Source organism: Mizuhopecten yessoensis, unplaced genomic scaffold (assembly GCF_002113885.1).
Source record: "Mizuhopecten yessoensis strain PY_sf001 unplaced genomic scaffold, ASM211388v2 scaffold4823, whole genome shotgun sequence".
NCBI classification, from domain to species: Eukaryota; Metazoa; Mollusca; class Bivalvia; order Pectinida; family Pectinidae; genus Mizuhopecten; species Mizuhopecten yessoensis.
In genome coordinates, this window is record NW_018405739.1 from 969,940 (window position 1) to 983,408 (window position 13,469).

At 36.0% G+C, this 13,469-nt stretch overlaps 1 protein-coding gene across 1 annotated transcript; it reads left to right on the forward strand.

Moving 5' to 3' along the window:
* Nucleotides 1–8,354: 8,354 nt before the first annotated feature.
* LOC110449828 (frizzled-4-like) lies at nt 8,355–12,692 on the forward strand. Its single transcript, XM_021496944.1, has one exon. The coding sequence runs from the start codon at nt 9,827–9,829 to the stop codon at nt 11,513–11,515; it is 1,689 nt and encodes a 562-aa protein (XP_021352619.1). The 5' UTR covers nt 8,355–9,826; the 3' UTR covers nt 11,516–12,692.
* The last annotated feature ends 777 nt before the right edge of the window (nt 12,693–13,469 follow it).

A 13,469-nucleotide genomic window follows, 5' to 3' on the forward strand; every position in this document is an offset into this window, starting at 1 on the left:
GGTCTGGGGTATTTTCGTTAACGTAATATGTGTTACCTCTAAACGATTAATAAAAGAAAACTTAACCGTGTAAAATGATAGGTGTAATGATGATCTATTTATAAGATGTAGTTTATTATTTCAATCCTGACATAAACTAAGACACTGTACCCCGATCTTGTGCAACAATTATAGATAATTTTACGAAGGAACCTAGACAGCATTGTACTACAATGTGATTCTTCACCAATTAGATTTGACATAATTTAACCATTTATTACGTCAAATATATAGCAGAATCCTGCACGTGTGAAGAAATTAAGAGAAAAAATATACATTGTCTGACAATGACAATCAATGTAAAACACATCATTGTACTTCAAAGACATCACGTGCCGTAAAACGTACGTCGTTACACGAACAACGTCGGCCGGTGTTTCGTGCCAGCGGAGAATAATACTACCCCCGTTGTGATAACTAAGTTAACATTGATTGTATCGCCGGTCTAGAAGGACACGATATTCACAATCCTTATATAAAACTGCAGCCTGCTGGATTGTTTAAATTAATGATCAAAATACCACAGGAGTAATTAATAGGGCTAATCAAATTGAATGTTTGAAGAATGGCAATGCGCGACTGTCAAGCTAACAGAATTTGGCATATACATGCATCGCATATGTCTCCCAAGATTCCCGAAATTGGCAGAAGGTTACAAGAAGTTAAAACAAAAAATATGACCATTTGGTTTATTGGCGTCATGGAATTCCAAACATGGTAAAATAAATGACAATGGTATTCATTCATTTGCTAAATCACGCACACACCGGAGTCTGGTACAGCACGACTGCCGTTTTTAGGTGAAAAGTCTCAACTTCGCCATGAGTATTGTACAAAGTATTTATCTTTTGTTAAGAAACTGTTTGAAACAAAACTTTTTTTGATATTATCATTTGTTCTTTCTTATCTTGAGAGATAATAATAATAATATACAACATTTGATATAGCGCCCTATCTAGCTAACATAAGCCACTCTAAAGTGCTTTACAATGCATAGATATACAATTAATACAATTAGCATATACTTTAATCAATACGATTTTGAGGAATTCGCAGGAGGTGCCTTATCAGGCACTAACTACTAGTCCTATGCCACCTGGCTAATTATACTATAATTAACACGCTTTGAATGGGTGTTACACTTTTCCCATGGCCATTTTGTCATGCAAATGTTACAGTCATTCGAATTAATACATGTATCACAATGACGGTTTAATTAATGAGTGTGGGCCTTACCCTAATTTAAACTATAAAGCTACGAGTAATTTATTTCAAATGGAGTCTCTTAGATCCAAGTAAATTCCTTGATGAATCGATACAATACTATGATATGAGCAGTAGAATGTATATGCAAAACAATGTAATAGTTATGTACTATGCTAGGTATTAACAATATGGAATTATAAAAAACGGTTGTTATATACTGCTTCTCGTTGTATTAGAGCGCACACAGAGAGAAAACGAGAGAAAATTACCACCGACCATTCTCTTTTACTCTTAATAAACCAAGTATTGTTGACAAACGAATCTGACACAAGCCTAAAATATTAATAAAATTGTCATTGTAATAAAATTAAAATAAACTATTAGGAAAACCATAACCGTAGTTTTTTACTTATTCAGGGGAACTAATATAGTTTATTGCAAACATGGAAATATGATGCAGAACAAAAATCATTGAAACACAATGCTTTCAACATGCATACACCTGAATCATAGACTTGCATTTCTAAATTGGTATTCAATATGATGTCAATAAATCAGTTACTCTATTTAAGATTTAAGTTATAACGAGAAAGATTAAGTTAAAACACAGAAGAAAAGGTGTCAATGAGAACTCTATGAATGCTGATATTGCGAAATATTTTCAAATAATACAGAAGGTTAATGAAAATTGCAAACAGTGAAAGATAAAAGGAAATGTAATGAATTACCTGTAAATATATCTGTTTATACATCAAACGGTCTGCCCATGTCATGTTAAAAGATTGTGTCAATGAAATTACAAATGGTTAGCAACGCTCTGCTATTAAACGTATTTTTGATCTTCGATTCTGTTTCCTTTTTCTGTAGTAAGTGCCGATGGTTGTTACCTATTAGACTGGCATTACAAATATTTCGCTCTTCTGTGCTTACAAACCGATTGTGCCAACTTATTATGTACAGTCCATTTACATCTGATCCTCACTAAATACACGCCCTTTGTTCTCAATACCTCTACCCTACGGTGTGCTCGTTCTCTGCTCGTACATGTTTCTGTCTGTAGTTAATTGGTCACGCCCTCCACACCCTGGCGAAAACAGAACAAAGCAGCTCTGTAAGTAGGTACATACCCAACCTGTATGGTCAGTGTGTGTTGATAGCTTAATAGTGAATGAAACAATTATCCTTCTTACATCCCTGGTTTTGCCTCCAACTTTTGAAGGTATCCATGGTACATTTCTTTCATTTTGGAGTCTACCCAGCTCCTGTTTTAATCACTTCTGTGTTCCATTTTGTGTGTTGATGTTTTGCCCTTTCTTATGGATATTGAGTTTTAAAGTGATCGGTGTTTGTTGATGTTACCTTTTTTATCGGTTTTGAGTTTTGATTTTGTCGTTGTTTATTGACGTTATTGACGTTATATATTTTACTTCGTGTCAGATGGTTCCGGTCCCTTATCTGTGTGTTTAAAGTGCGCTTCCCGTTGTTTTTACGTATTTTGCGTGATATTTATTTTGTACATAAAAATAAATTTATATTTTTACTTGCCGTTCTCTCAAAGAACTTGTGGATGTTGTTTAATAATTTTTTCAATATTATCATGCTTTAAACCTTTCTCTTCGTGTAAAGAAACCGACCATATCGTTATTGCTTAGATGGAATGTTTATTTGAAAAGATAAAAAGTTTTATATTGTAATATAGTAAACTGACCAAGCTATTTGTACTGTAGCCACTCTATCAACATTCATGTATTTCCATACCAGACTAATTGCTGACCACATTCCATCCACTTACGCTGACCAGTACTATGGCCACCACACCCAATTCGTCATCGTCATAGATAACTCCTTCTCATGTATTTAACTAGCCACTAGAAAAAAAAGATAATGTACTTAATATATTTGTTGTTATGTAGTTCATACATTGTACAAATGCTATCATAGTGTATTATTTCATTAACCGATCAATACATTTCTTGTACCTGATATATTTATTTGTATCTTGAAATGCTTTTTATTCCTTTTTATCTAGATGTATATTTAAGAGCTGTATTTACATTTTTTAAGGATTCGAGGATGATATTTGAAATGTATAATGAGAGATCTAATGGTGCAATCAATGTTGTATTCTACAATTTCTAATGCGTATATGAAGCTAAATTGTGGAGATCAAGGCGTCGATGGAGAGCGTCCAGGGTATTGTCGTGGAACACCCTGAGATATTGGATTGGTATCCTGTATTGTTTTCAGATGGTACCCATTTGAGTAAGTTCGGGTTGAAGAGTGCTCTGCAGTTATTTTTTAGGCCTGACCTACAGCTCCTTTGGCACTATTGTGTTAACAGATTGATATACTATATGAAATACTGTAAAATCATCAGTATTATGAAGTAAGGAAACACCCATTATAGAATTATAACTTTACTTATATACTTACTGTTGGAAGTAAGGAAACACCCATTATAGAATTATAACTTTGCTTATATACTTACTGTTGGAAGTAAGGAAAGACCCATTATAGAATTATAACTTCACTTATATACTTACTGTTGGAAGTAAGGAAACACCCATTATAGAATTATAACTTTACCTATATACTTACTGTTGGAAGTAAGGAAACACCCATTATAGAATTATAACTTTACTGATATAGTAACTGTTGGAAGTAAGGAAACAGCTTTTATAGAATTATAACTTTACTGATATAGTAACTGTTGAAAGTAATGAAACACCTTTTATAGAATTATAACTTTACTGATATGGTAACTGTTGGAAGTAAGGAAACAGCTTTTATAGAATTATAACTTTACTGACATAGTAACTGTTGAAAGTAATGAAACACCTTTTATAGAATTATAACTTTACTGTTATAGTAACTGTTGGAAGTAAGGAAACACCTATTATAGAATTATAACTTTACTGATATAGTGCCTGTTGGAAGTAACGAAACACCCATTATAGAATTATAACTTTACTGATATACTAACTGTTGGAAGTAAGGAAACACCTGTTATATAATTATAACTTTATTGATATACTAACTGTTGGAAGTAACAAAACACCTATTACAGAATTATAACTTTACTGATATAGTAACTGTTGGAAGTAAGGAAACACCTATTATAGAATTAAAAACTTTACTGATATACTAACTGTTGGAAGTAACGAAACACCCATTATAGAATTATAACTTTACTGATATACTAACTGTTGGAAGAAAGGAAACACCTATTACAGAATAGCAACTTTAATTGTATACCGAATATAACTTTCGATGTACTTTTCGTGGCGTTCGCATATCGGTGAATGTGCTTTTAAATAAAGACGCGCTACATACTCAGCAATTTCGAAAAAAAAAATCAATGGTATTGCAAATTCTAATTTTGCAATAACTTAAACACAACAATAAAAAATGTGCGATTTGTTATCTTTCATAAAAACATGACAGCAATGCGCGCGTATTTTTTAGACGGAAACGCGTCAGACGCATCATTTGTTTTGCTATCTGATTGATTAATTTGTACACCGCGTTTCTGGACAGAACACAAATATATAATGTATGCTGTCTCATTTTCTTCATCTGTCAAAACCCTACCAGATAAATACTTTTGGTCAATCATTGATATTATTAGTTCAATTCTATTCCTTGATTTGTAATTACATAACTGGTCAGCAGGGACAAGGCAAATATCAATCAAATCCTGAATTATTCTAAAGATGAACTTAACACACACATAGGGGAGTGCACCTTTAACATTTGCTAGTAAAGTTACACTGTATTCATACAGCTGTTTCGTCCTCTTGGACTCAATGGTGATGCTAGGGGCCAAAAGGTCGGAAACCAAATAGTCTAAACTAGTGCTGAAATAGAGGGGCAGGTGTGTAAAACCCTTAATTCATTGATAGAGTACTGGTTAATTTCAAATTAAATAGTCTTTCAAATATGCATATTGAATGTAAGTTATGCATAGAACAGTTGTTTTTCTTTAAAAATTATAACACTGTTGTTCATCCAAATATGAACCACATATTTTACAGTAAACAAATAGTAGTGTCGGGAAGCTCCATTAAACTGTAGAGAGACTTTAAGTTGGCGACAGATTAATGTGGTTCTATGGGAAAATGGCAATAAGACACATACACACAGAATTTTATTACAATATGGACAAACACCTGCGGTGTTTCTGTGCGAGGAAAAAATGGGCACGCGCACTTAAATGTTGAATAAGGACAGTCTATTGATGATCACATATTTTGTGAGTGGAGATACATTGAAATAATAGCTGCTTCTTTGACTACTCTTCCATCCATGTATTAATTAGCTTTCAACTGATATTTTTATTTGGATTTTCATCAACAGGACATCCACATAATACATTTTATTTATTCCTATACTTCTGTATCGACTTCACTATTAGCGGCAGTAGTTTGATTTCCAATCAATGCTCCCTGGTGTTGTGGTAATTATGTTTATGTTGCCACAAAAGCCATGTTTTCTTGCCGATTTGATTAAAATGCAATGGGGCTAAATATAGTCTCCTTTTCCAAATTATTATTGCCGTCATAGAGCTATACAGATTTCTGTCTCCATTGTACGCGATGTGAGAGGCGTGTGGAATATCATAGAACATGCATTACGTTATTGTTGTGTACATATTTATATTTACATTTGCATGGCATTGTCACTATATAGCCTCTTTGAAAGCTGTGTCGTTGATGGGACTTTAATTACCATGCATCATGAGACACAATTCTTAGCGTATTAATACAACACAGACCGGAACTACAATAAACGTGACGGCTGCTGAAATATCGCTGGACATTGGGAGATTTGACAATGTCATTGTAAATTTATGTGCAAAATAAAAAATAAAATAAAAACCACTTTTATTACTTCGAAAACAAGACCAAGGTCTGCAATAACGTACAAAATGCACATCGGTTGAAATTAGCAATGCCGGCAATGGAAACAATTTTAACGCTCATGCAATTTATCAGAAATATCGTCTGTTACACTGCACTGATCAACAGGAGTTCGTTGCAAATGTCTGAAATACACATATTCTATAGACCTACTGACACATATGTTACAGACCTACTGATATGAGTCACAGCACACATAAACATTTCAGACATTTGTAACGAACCTGTGCTCCGTCGCAAGATCACTCACTTCAAACGCTATCAGTTTCACGCGTCTCGCATCCACGGTTCCTCAGTTTCAGACGACATGTCAAATAACGACGCTGTTATAGAATCTACCGACTGTTGTCAGGTTCCCATACAATCAACGATTCTTCACAAAATGAGCAAAGAGAAAAGTTCGAATTAACTTCCAAAAATAACTCCCTCGTGGAGGGCAAGGTCGTATTTACGGTGTTCACTGTATTTGTCCATGCGCGAAATTTGTTCCGGGAAAAAATCGAAACAATTTCAAATCTAACTTTCAGCTCAGAGTTCTATTGATAAACTTTAATCACCCTATAGACATATCATACGAAATTGTGTGGACTGTCGATAAGGCGGGCATTTTTTAATTTTAAATATAAATTATAAGTTAAAAAAAGAGCATAAGAGGCAGAGAAAACGTAAATATAAGTATTGAACTGTTTTTGTATGGTATTTGCTAGCACGCATTATGTTGTTTGCTTGCGAAGCTGTGTCATTCAAATACCATACAAAAACAGTTCAATGCTTAAATAACAATTCAATACTATAAAGTTATTAGTCTTCTTTGAGTAACTATTTTGCGAACGTCACATACATATAAAATTTAATATATTGTTATTTTGCAAGCATTTTTCTTGAGATTATCACAAAGCCACAAGAAGGTATAACAGTTAAATAATTGCAAAAGGTAATGTATTTAAGACAATGAAACTACAGTAACATACTTTGGGATTCTGCCCCACGTGACGCGTTACGTATATGATGAGTGTAATTTGTATCAAACTTTTACTTGATCGTTTCTTTTCTCCATATGTAAATGGCAGACCGATTTATTATTTTCGTTCTTTTCCTCTCGTCATTTTTGTTCTTCCACTTACCTCCCTTTATATGTTTCTTCCATACCAGAGCATACTTTTTTTTAGTAAATCCGTCCAAACAAAAACAAAAAATATGTACTACAGTCACAAAGTTATAGCTCAAAGATGTCGAGAAAAGAACAGACATCAAATGGAACAGAAGAGACATCAAAACAATTTTAAAAAACCACACAATGAGCCTCAACATCAACAGTAGGCGACACCAGAAGGTCTGGAAAGGTTTGCTACCTTATGTGGAATATACTGACGTTCAATGGCACACAGCATGGTCATATTCCAACTCGAAATACTAACAGCATACAGGTTTAAAACAACACTGCATGACATTTGCAATCAGGTTCGCCAATGTAACAACTGTTGAAGCACTACTTGACTTATTTGAAGGTTGCACTACTTCGGCAATGTTTTCTTTTCAAACGTTGTATGTACATTATTATATAAAAACATTATTGCTTGCCCACTGAAACGAAAAACAGTTAAGCAGACACTTGGAGGTGGAACAATTGTTACAATTAACTCAGTAGCAAAATTTTCAGATTATTGGAATTGTGTTTTTGGATCAGTAACAGCGCCTACGATAAAAGCAATAATGGCTGATCGTTACAAAAGAGTTAGGAACAAATAATTAGTTCGCCTTTTAGTAATGTTTAACGGTATATTGAGAGTAGTTTAGTACTAATTTGTTTGCACTTTTTTGGCCAATTTAAATTTTTGTTCCGTTTAAACTTTTGACGGTTATATTTATTGTATTTTTCTCTAATCGATCTTGCAAGACATAGTAATGCCTTGAATCATTCGTATTGATGACCATCGCACGTTTCCAAAAGCACCAAGGGCGATAACCCGTACTGACTTGTTGTATTTGACAATATTATTGACCGTGATTTTCACACACGCTAACCAATAAATTATCGTATTTGTTAGTTGTAATGATTTTTACTGTGTTTTATATGGTAACAGATGTTACTCTGCTGTGACATTTGATTGTTTGAAATACATCATGCTCACAAGTTCACTTCATTCCTTCTTGTGTGTTATATATTGGGACAGTGAAAAACCTATCATAGTGTTATCGGATTTGATAGATGGCGCTGGAGTTTACAAATCGTCTGCTGTTATCTTCCTGGCACACTTGGGTTATCTGTTTCGCTGAAGTGTTTCTGCGTCTTGTCACTGATGTTCCTGCTGAGTTTGGAGAAGTTGGTGGGATCATGGAATTCACCTTTATAATCTCAGTTCTAGATGATCGTTAGAACGCTACCTGATCGCCACTTACTATGCAATGATACAATCGTAATATGAAGGACCACATAATGGCAGCCAAAGCAGTCTGGGTGAACAACAGTGCATAAGAATAACAAACAGGAGCCAAGTCTAAAACTGAGTCCCTGTTAAAACAAACTTTATTATACAGGTAGACTTGATGTATGAAGAATATATGCAGAAAGTGTCATATGAATCTGTGTTTTATTTATCCTGATAAGTGGAGGTTTCGGCATAAATCCCGGCTCGGTCGCTGAGCTAGGCGGGCTAAAGGCTTGACCTCGCTAGCGTAACATGGGAATTTAAAGGGACATTTAGGATTGTCGGCGCAGCCCAACAAACTTGGATTTACTTATTCGTCTATAAAGAAGGTAAGCAGGGAGAGAGAGGAAAGAGGATGACATTCAACTTATAAACTACCTCGAACAGATGAGGCAAGCGCACGCTGACAATCTGTGTAACAAAACAATAACTTTGTATTTTCTGCCTAGGCTGTCGGATCATTGTGTGTGTTGTGTACGATAGTCATCCATCCGTATGTGCTTTTCTTATTTGATCCCGTAAATGCTGCGTATGTGAGGGCTCGACTTCGGCATGCCTGATTATCTAAATCGTTCACAGTCATATTGAAACTGGAAACCATAACAATAGGAGAGAATAGGCCATTCACTGTGAATAACTCGAGTGAAAAGAAAGTATAAGCAGCCTGCCTCCAAATCAGCAGTGGTACACTTCTATCGCACGGGATTCCATTGATAACTGGACACAGGCAATGATTGACAGCGTTAGGGAGTGATTGATAGTTTATGTTGGGCATACTCATCAGAGCGGGGAGGAGTCACCGAGAATAACAGACCATTTGATTGGACTTAGTGCGTGTGAAACCAAACACCAGCGGGGCCTAAGCGCTGGCATGCACTGTTCTCTGTGTTACACACTACACTGGCAGACCATGGATTACTAATACTACCACGGTCGGAGTAAAACCTCAGTTCATGTGTTGGCTTTGGAGTGGACGTACAGTACTGATGAGTGTCATTGTTCACTCGGAGCATTATCATAGACGTGTGTATATGTGTACGGATGTCGTGAAGCCAACACCATGTGAAAGTAGTAGTAACACATGAAAAGGAGGAGGGCACCTTACCAACTGTTATGGGATTTTAATGTTTGGTGTTGGTGTAAAGTTAACCCTTTATGCTTAACAATTTAACTACGTTGCTGACTCTGAAACTTTTTTTATGAAACAGTTTACAATTCACCCTGACTGTGAAAATGGGCAGCGGTAGCATTGTTGAGGTGTTCCTTGGGACTTTGTTGTTCCTGATGGTGCCGAATGGGATGTTGACAGTGAGAAGTGAAATCGTACGGCAATGTGATCCCATTCAAATAGAAATGTGTAAAGGACTTGGGTACAATGTGACAGGCATGCCAAATTTTGTCGGTCACGAGATTCAACTGGATGCCCAACTTCAGCTGCAAACTTTTACTCCTCTTATTCAATACGGGTGTTCTTCAAGACTTAAGTTTTTCCTCTGTTCCGTGTATGTCCCAATGTGTACAGAAAAGGTTCGGGTACCTATAGGACCATGTCGACCACTCTGTGAAAATGTCAAGGAAAGGTGTCAACCTGTCCTCATAGAATTCGGCTATCCTTGGCCTGTAGCATTGAACTGTTCGAAATTTCCTCCCAAAAATGATCAAAATCACATGTGCATGGATGGTCCAGGTGAGGAGACAGAAGAACCTACACTTAAACCTCCTCCGTCTATCCCACACAGGGTAATACCAAGGCCAGAGAAGAAAAAATGTAATGAGTATCGTAACTCAAATAAATACATCTTCATTAATAGAACAGAGAGGTGTGCCATGAAATGTGGAACCAACGACGCCTTTACAGCAGAGGACAAAAAGTTCACCGACATTTGGATGTCCATCTGGACAGGATTATGTTTTATATCAACGCTATTTACTGTGCTGACATTTCTCATTGATTCTCAGAGATTTCGGTATCCTGAACGGCCAATTATATTTCTGTCAATGTGCTTCAATATTTACAGTATAGCTTATGTTGTGAGACTAATTGCGGGTAGAGAGTCTATAGCGTGTGACACGGACGGTCAAAGCAATATCCGAATATTGATTCAAGAAGGACTGGAAAATACAGACTGTGCCATTGTGTTCTTGTTATTGTATTACTTTGGATCAGCGAGTGCACTTTGGTGGGTGATTTTGACACTGACTTGGTTCCTGGCTGCGGGACTAAAATGGGGGCACGAAGCCATTCAGTTACATAGCAGCTACTTCCATCTGGTTGCTTGGGCTGTTCCTGCAGTTAAAACTATTGTCATCTTGGTCATGAGAGACGTTGATGCTGACGAACTGGTTGAAATATGTTACGTAGGTAACCAAAATACAAAAACGCTTCTGGTGTTCGCAATCGTCCCCCTTCTAGTCTACCTCGTCATTGGAGTTTCGTTCCTTGTCGCTGGATTCGTATCCCTGTACAGAATTCGTGAACAAATTAAGAGTGATGGTGTGAAAACAGACAAATTAGAGGTGCTTATGGTCCGAATAGGAATTTTTTCCGTGTTATATACAGTCCCTGCCACGTGCGTTGTTGGCTGTTTATTTTATGAATATGTGTATAGAGACACGTGGTATCGTAAAGATTCAACTAGTTTACCAAAGATTGAAATTTTTATGTTAAAAATATTCATGTCACTTGTTGTGGGTATTACAAGTGGAATGTGGATTTGGTCTACAAAGACTGTGAATTCTTGGAGCAACTTCGCTAGAAAATTGTGTTTTAAATGTTTTAGAAAACAACGTGACAGACAAAAAAATGTTGAATATCATATTCAAAGTCATCAATATCAACTTATTCCAATTAAACAACAAAATCGGACACTTCGGGTCGAGAAATCCAAGAGGATCAAAACAGACGGCGAAACAGTTGTGTGACGAGAAAAGCATAAAATCCAAAAATTGTGTTATAAACCATTATGAAACGGCTGGGCTTTAAAATTACTGTGAATGAAGATTGTGGGCAAAGAGTGAGCCAAAATACGTCCTCTGCTGATTTCACTTCATTGAACGTTGGCCAAATACTCAAAAAAGTATTAGTTCGAAAAGGGTAATTATTCATATCAGCTATGAGTTTAACTTAGTTCAAAGGATAAACAGAAAATAGTTCCAAAATTAAACAATTATCCAAAACAATAAGAAAATCAGCCGAGTTTACTTATAAACTTGGAACTCGTTTATTCAACATGGCATCCATTGTGTTCAGAGAGATTTCAACTGGTGATTTACTTGTTGTTTTACATGTTCTGTTTTCTAATGCATTTATATAGCATAGGCAAAAAATGGTTTACCATCACAGGAAAGCTGAGTGCAAAACATAGTGATACTGGCAGGCCTACGTGTAACTAGCTGGCAGATGGAGGCTCGGCGTAAAGCAGACCAGACCAGGGCTGTCAGGCTTCATGCAGAGTCCTCCATAGGCTTCCGTTTTTCTTCTCCGCTATTTTCCACGGTAAAAGCCTGGTTACTCGCGCTGACATATGTGGACTAGACTCCATTAACCACTAACTCAAAAGTTTCCGAATCTATTCTCTCGACTGCAGTAAAATACAAACCCGTTTATCGAGCTTAGCGGCAAAACAGTCGCACACCACACTGTATTACGCCCTAATGTACATTTTTTCTAGTGGTCCTGTTTCTATATAGGGGCCAGGGGTATCAAAGTGTTAAGCATTCAGCACGGGTATGTTATCAGCTTTCAGGCAATACTATAGTGCATGCTCACTATCTCTGGTAACAAAAAAAATCGATAAATATAACAAAATGTTCCTCCTATCAAAACTAAATCACACCCAGATTCGACAATATAATCTACTACATATTTCTTTACTCCAAATCTTTGACTACCTATACATGTCAGCTAGTCACACGTATAAGGCTGTTCACGATTTTGATTCTGTCATCTGTAGCTTTAATAAGGCACAAAATCACGAGTTCATGCAGAATTTTGTTTCACCATTGTTCTTGTTCATCAATGTATTGATGTCAATATTGTTCACCATTTCTTTATTTTTGTTATTTATGAACAAATATAAAACAAACAGTTAAAACTTTATACCTGTCTTATATTTTTTATACCAGGGATTTTTTTACCTGGGGTAATATTTGTCCTTCCAGAAAGGCGTTTTTGAGGTACTCCAATGCAGTCCATACTCGTATTACGTCTATCGGTTTACCTTGGCAGTTTTATACTGTGATCAACTCCTTTATTGATATTTTGAAGGTTGTTAAGTATTGTATGCCTGATATTTATTGACATATAAAGTCATAAATTGTTTCGATGAAAATTGGAAATACGTGGTAAACAGACGTCTGAATGAGGATCCGTTTTAGGTATTCATGAGCTGACATACCTCATGTGCCTTTGCTCATAGACTTACGACTAAATCCTTAGCACCAAGTGAAGTCTCATACGGGATTTCTCCCCTATGATTAATGCATAATATTAAAACAGATAATATAAGAGAAAATTCGCATTGTCGTTGCCAGTTTAGGGTTGGTTTGCTTAATAATATGTTCAGGTAAAATATGTTATCTCTGCTGTCATTAATTAAGACATGATAAATGGCTAGTTTTTGCCTTTTGTTAAACACTTGCCGAACATTTCCACCAAGTGTCAGTGGTGGGATGTCATGTCCAAGGCGTCTCACCTGAGCGAGGAAGGCCCTTGTTTATGTGCGCGATAGTGTCCCGGTCTCCGGAGATATATAATCCAGGCCCTCAGCGACAGGCTATTCAGGTGTACAGTGACACACTACATAATCTTTTTATTTAATAGAAAGTGCCAAATTTCATTTCTTTCTCTTTATATAATATTTATTTCGAGATCACA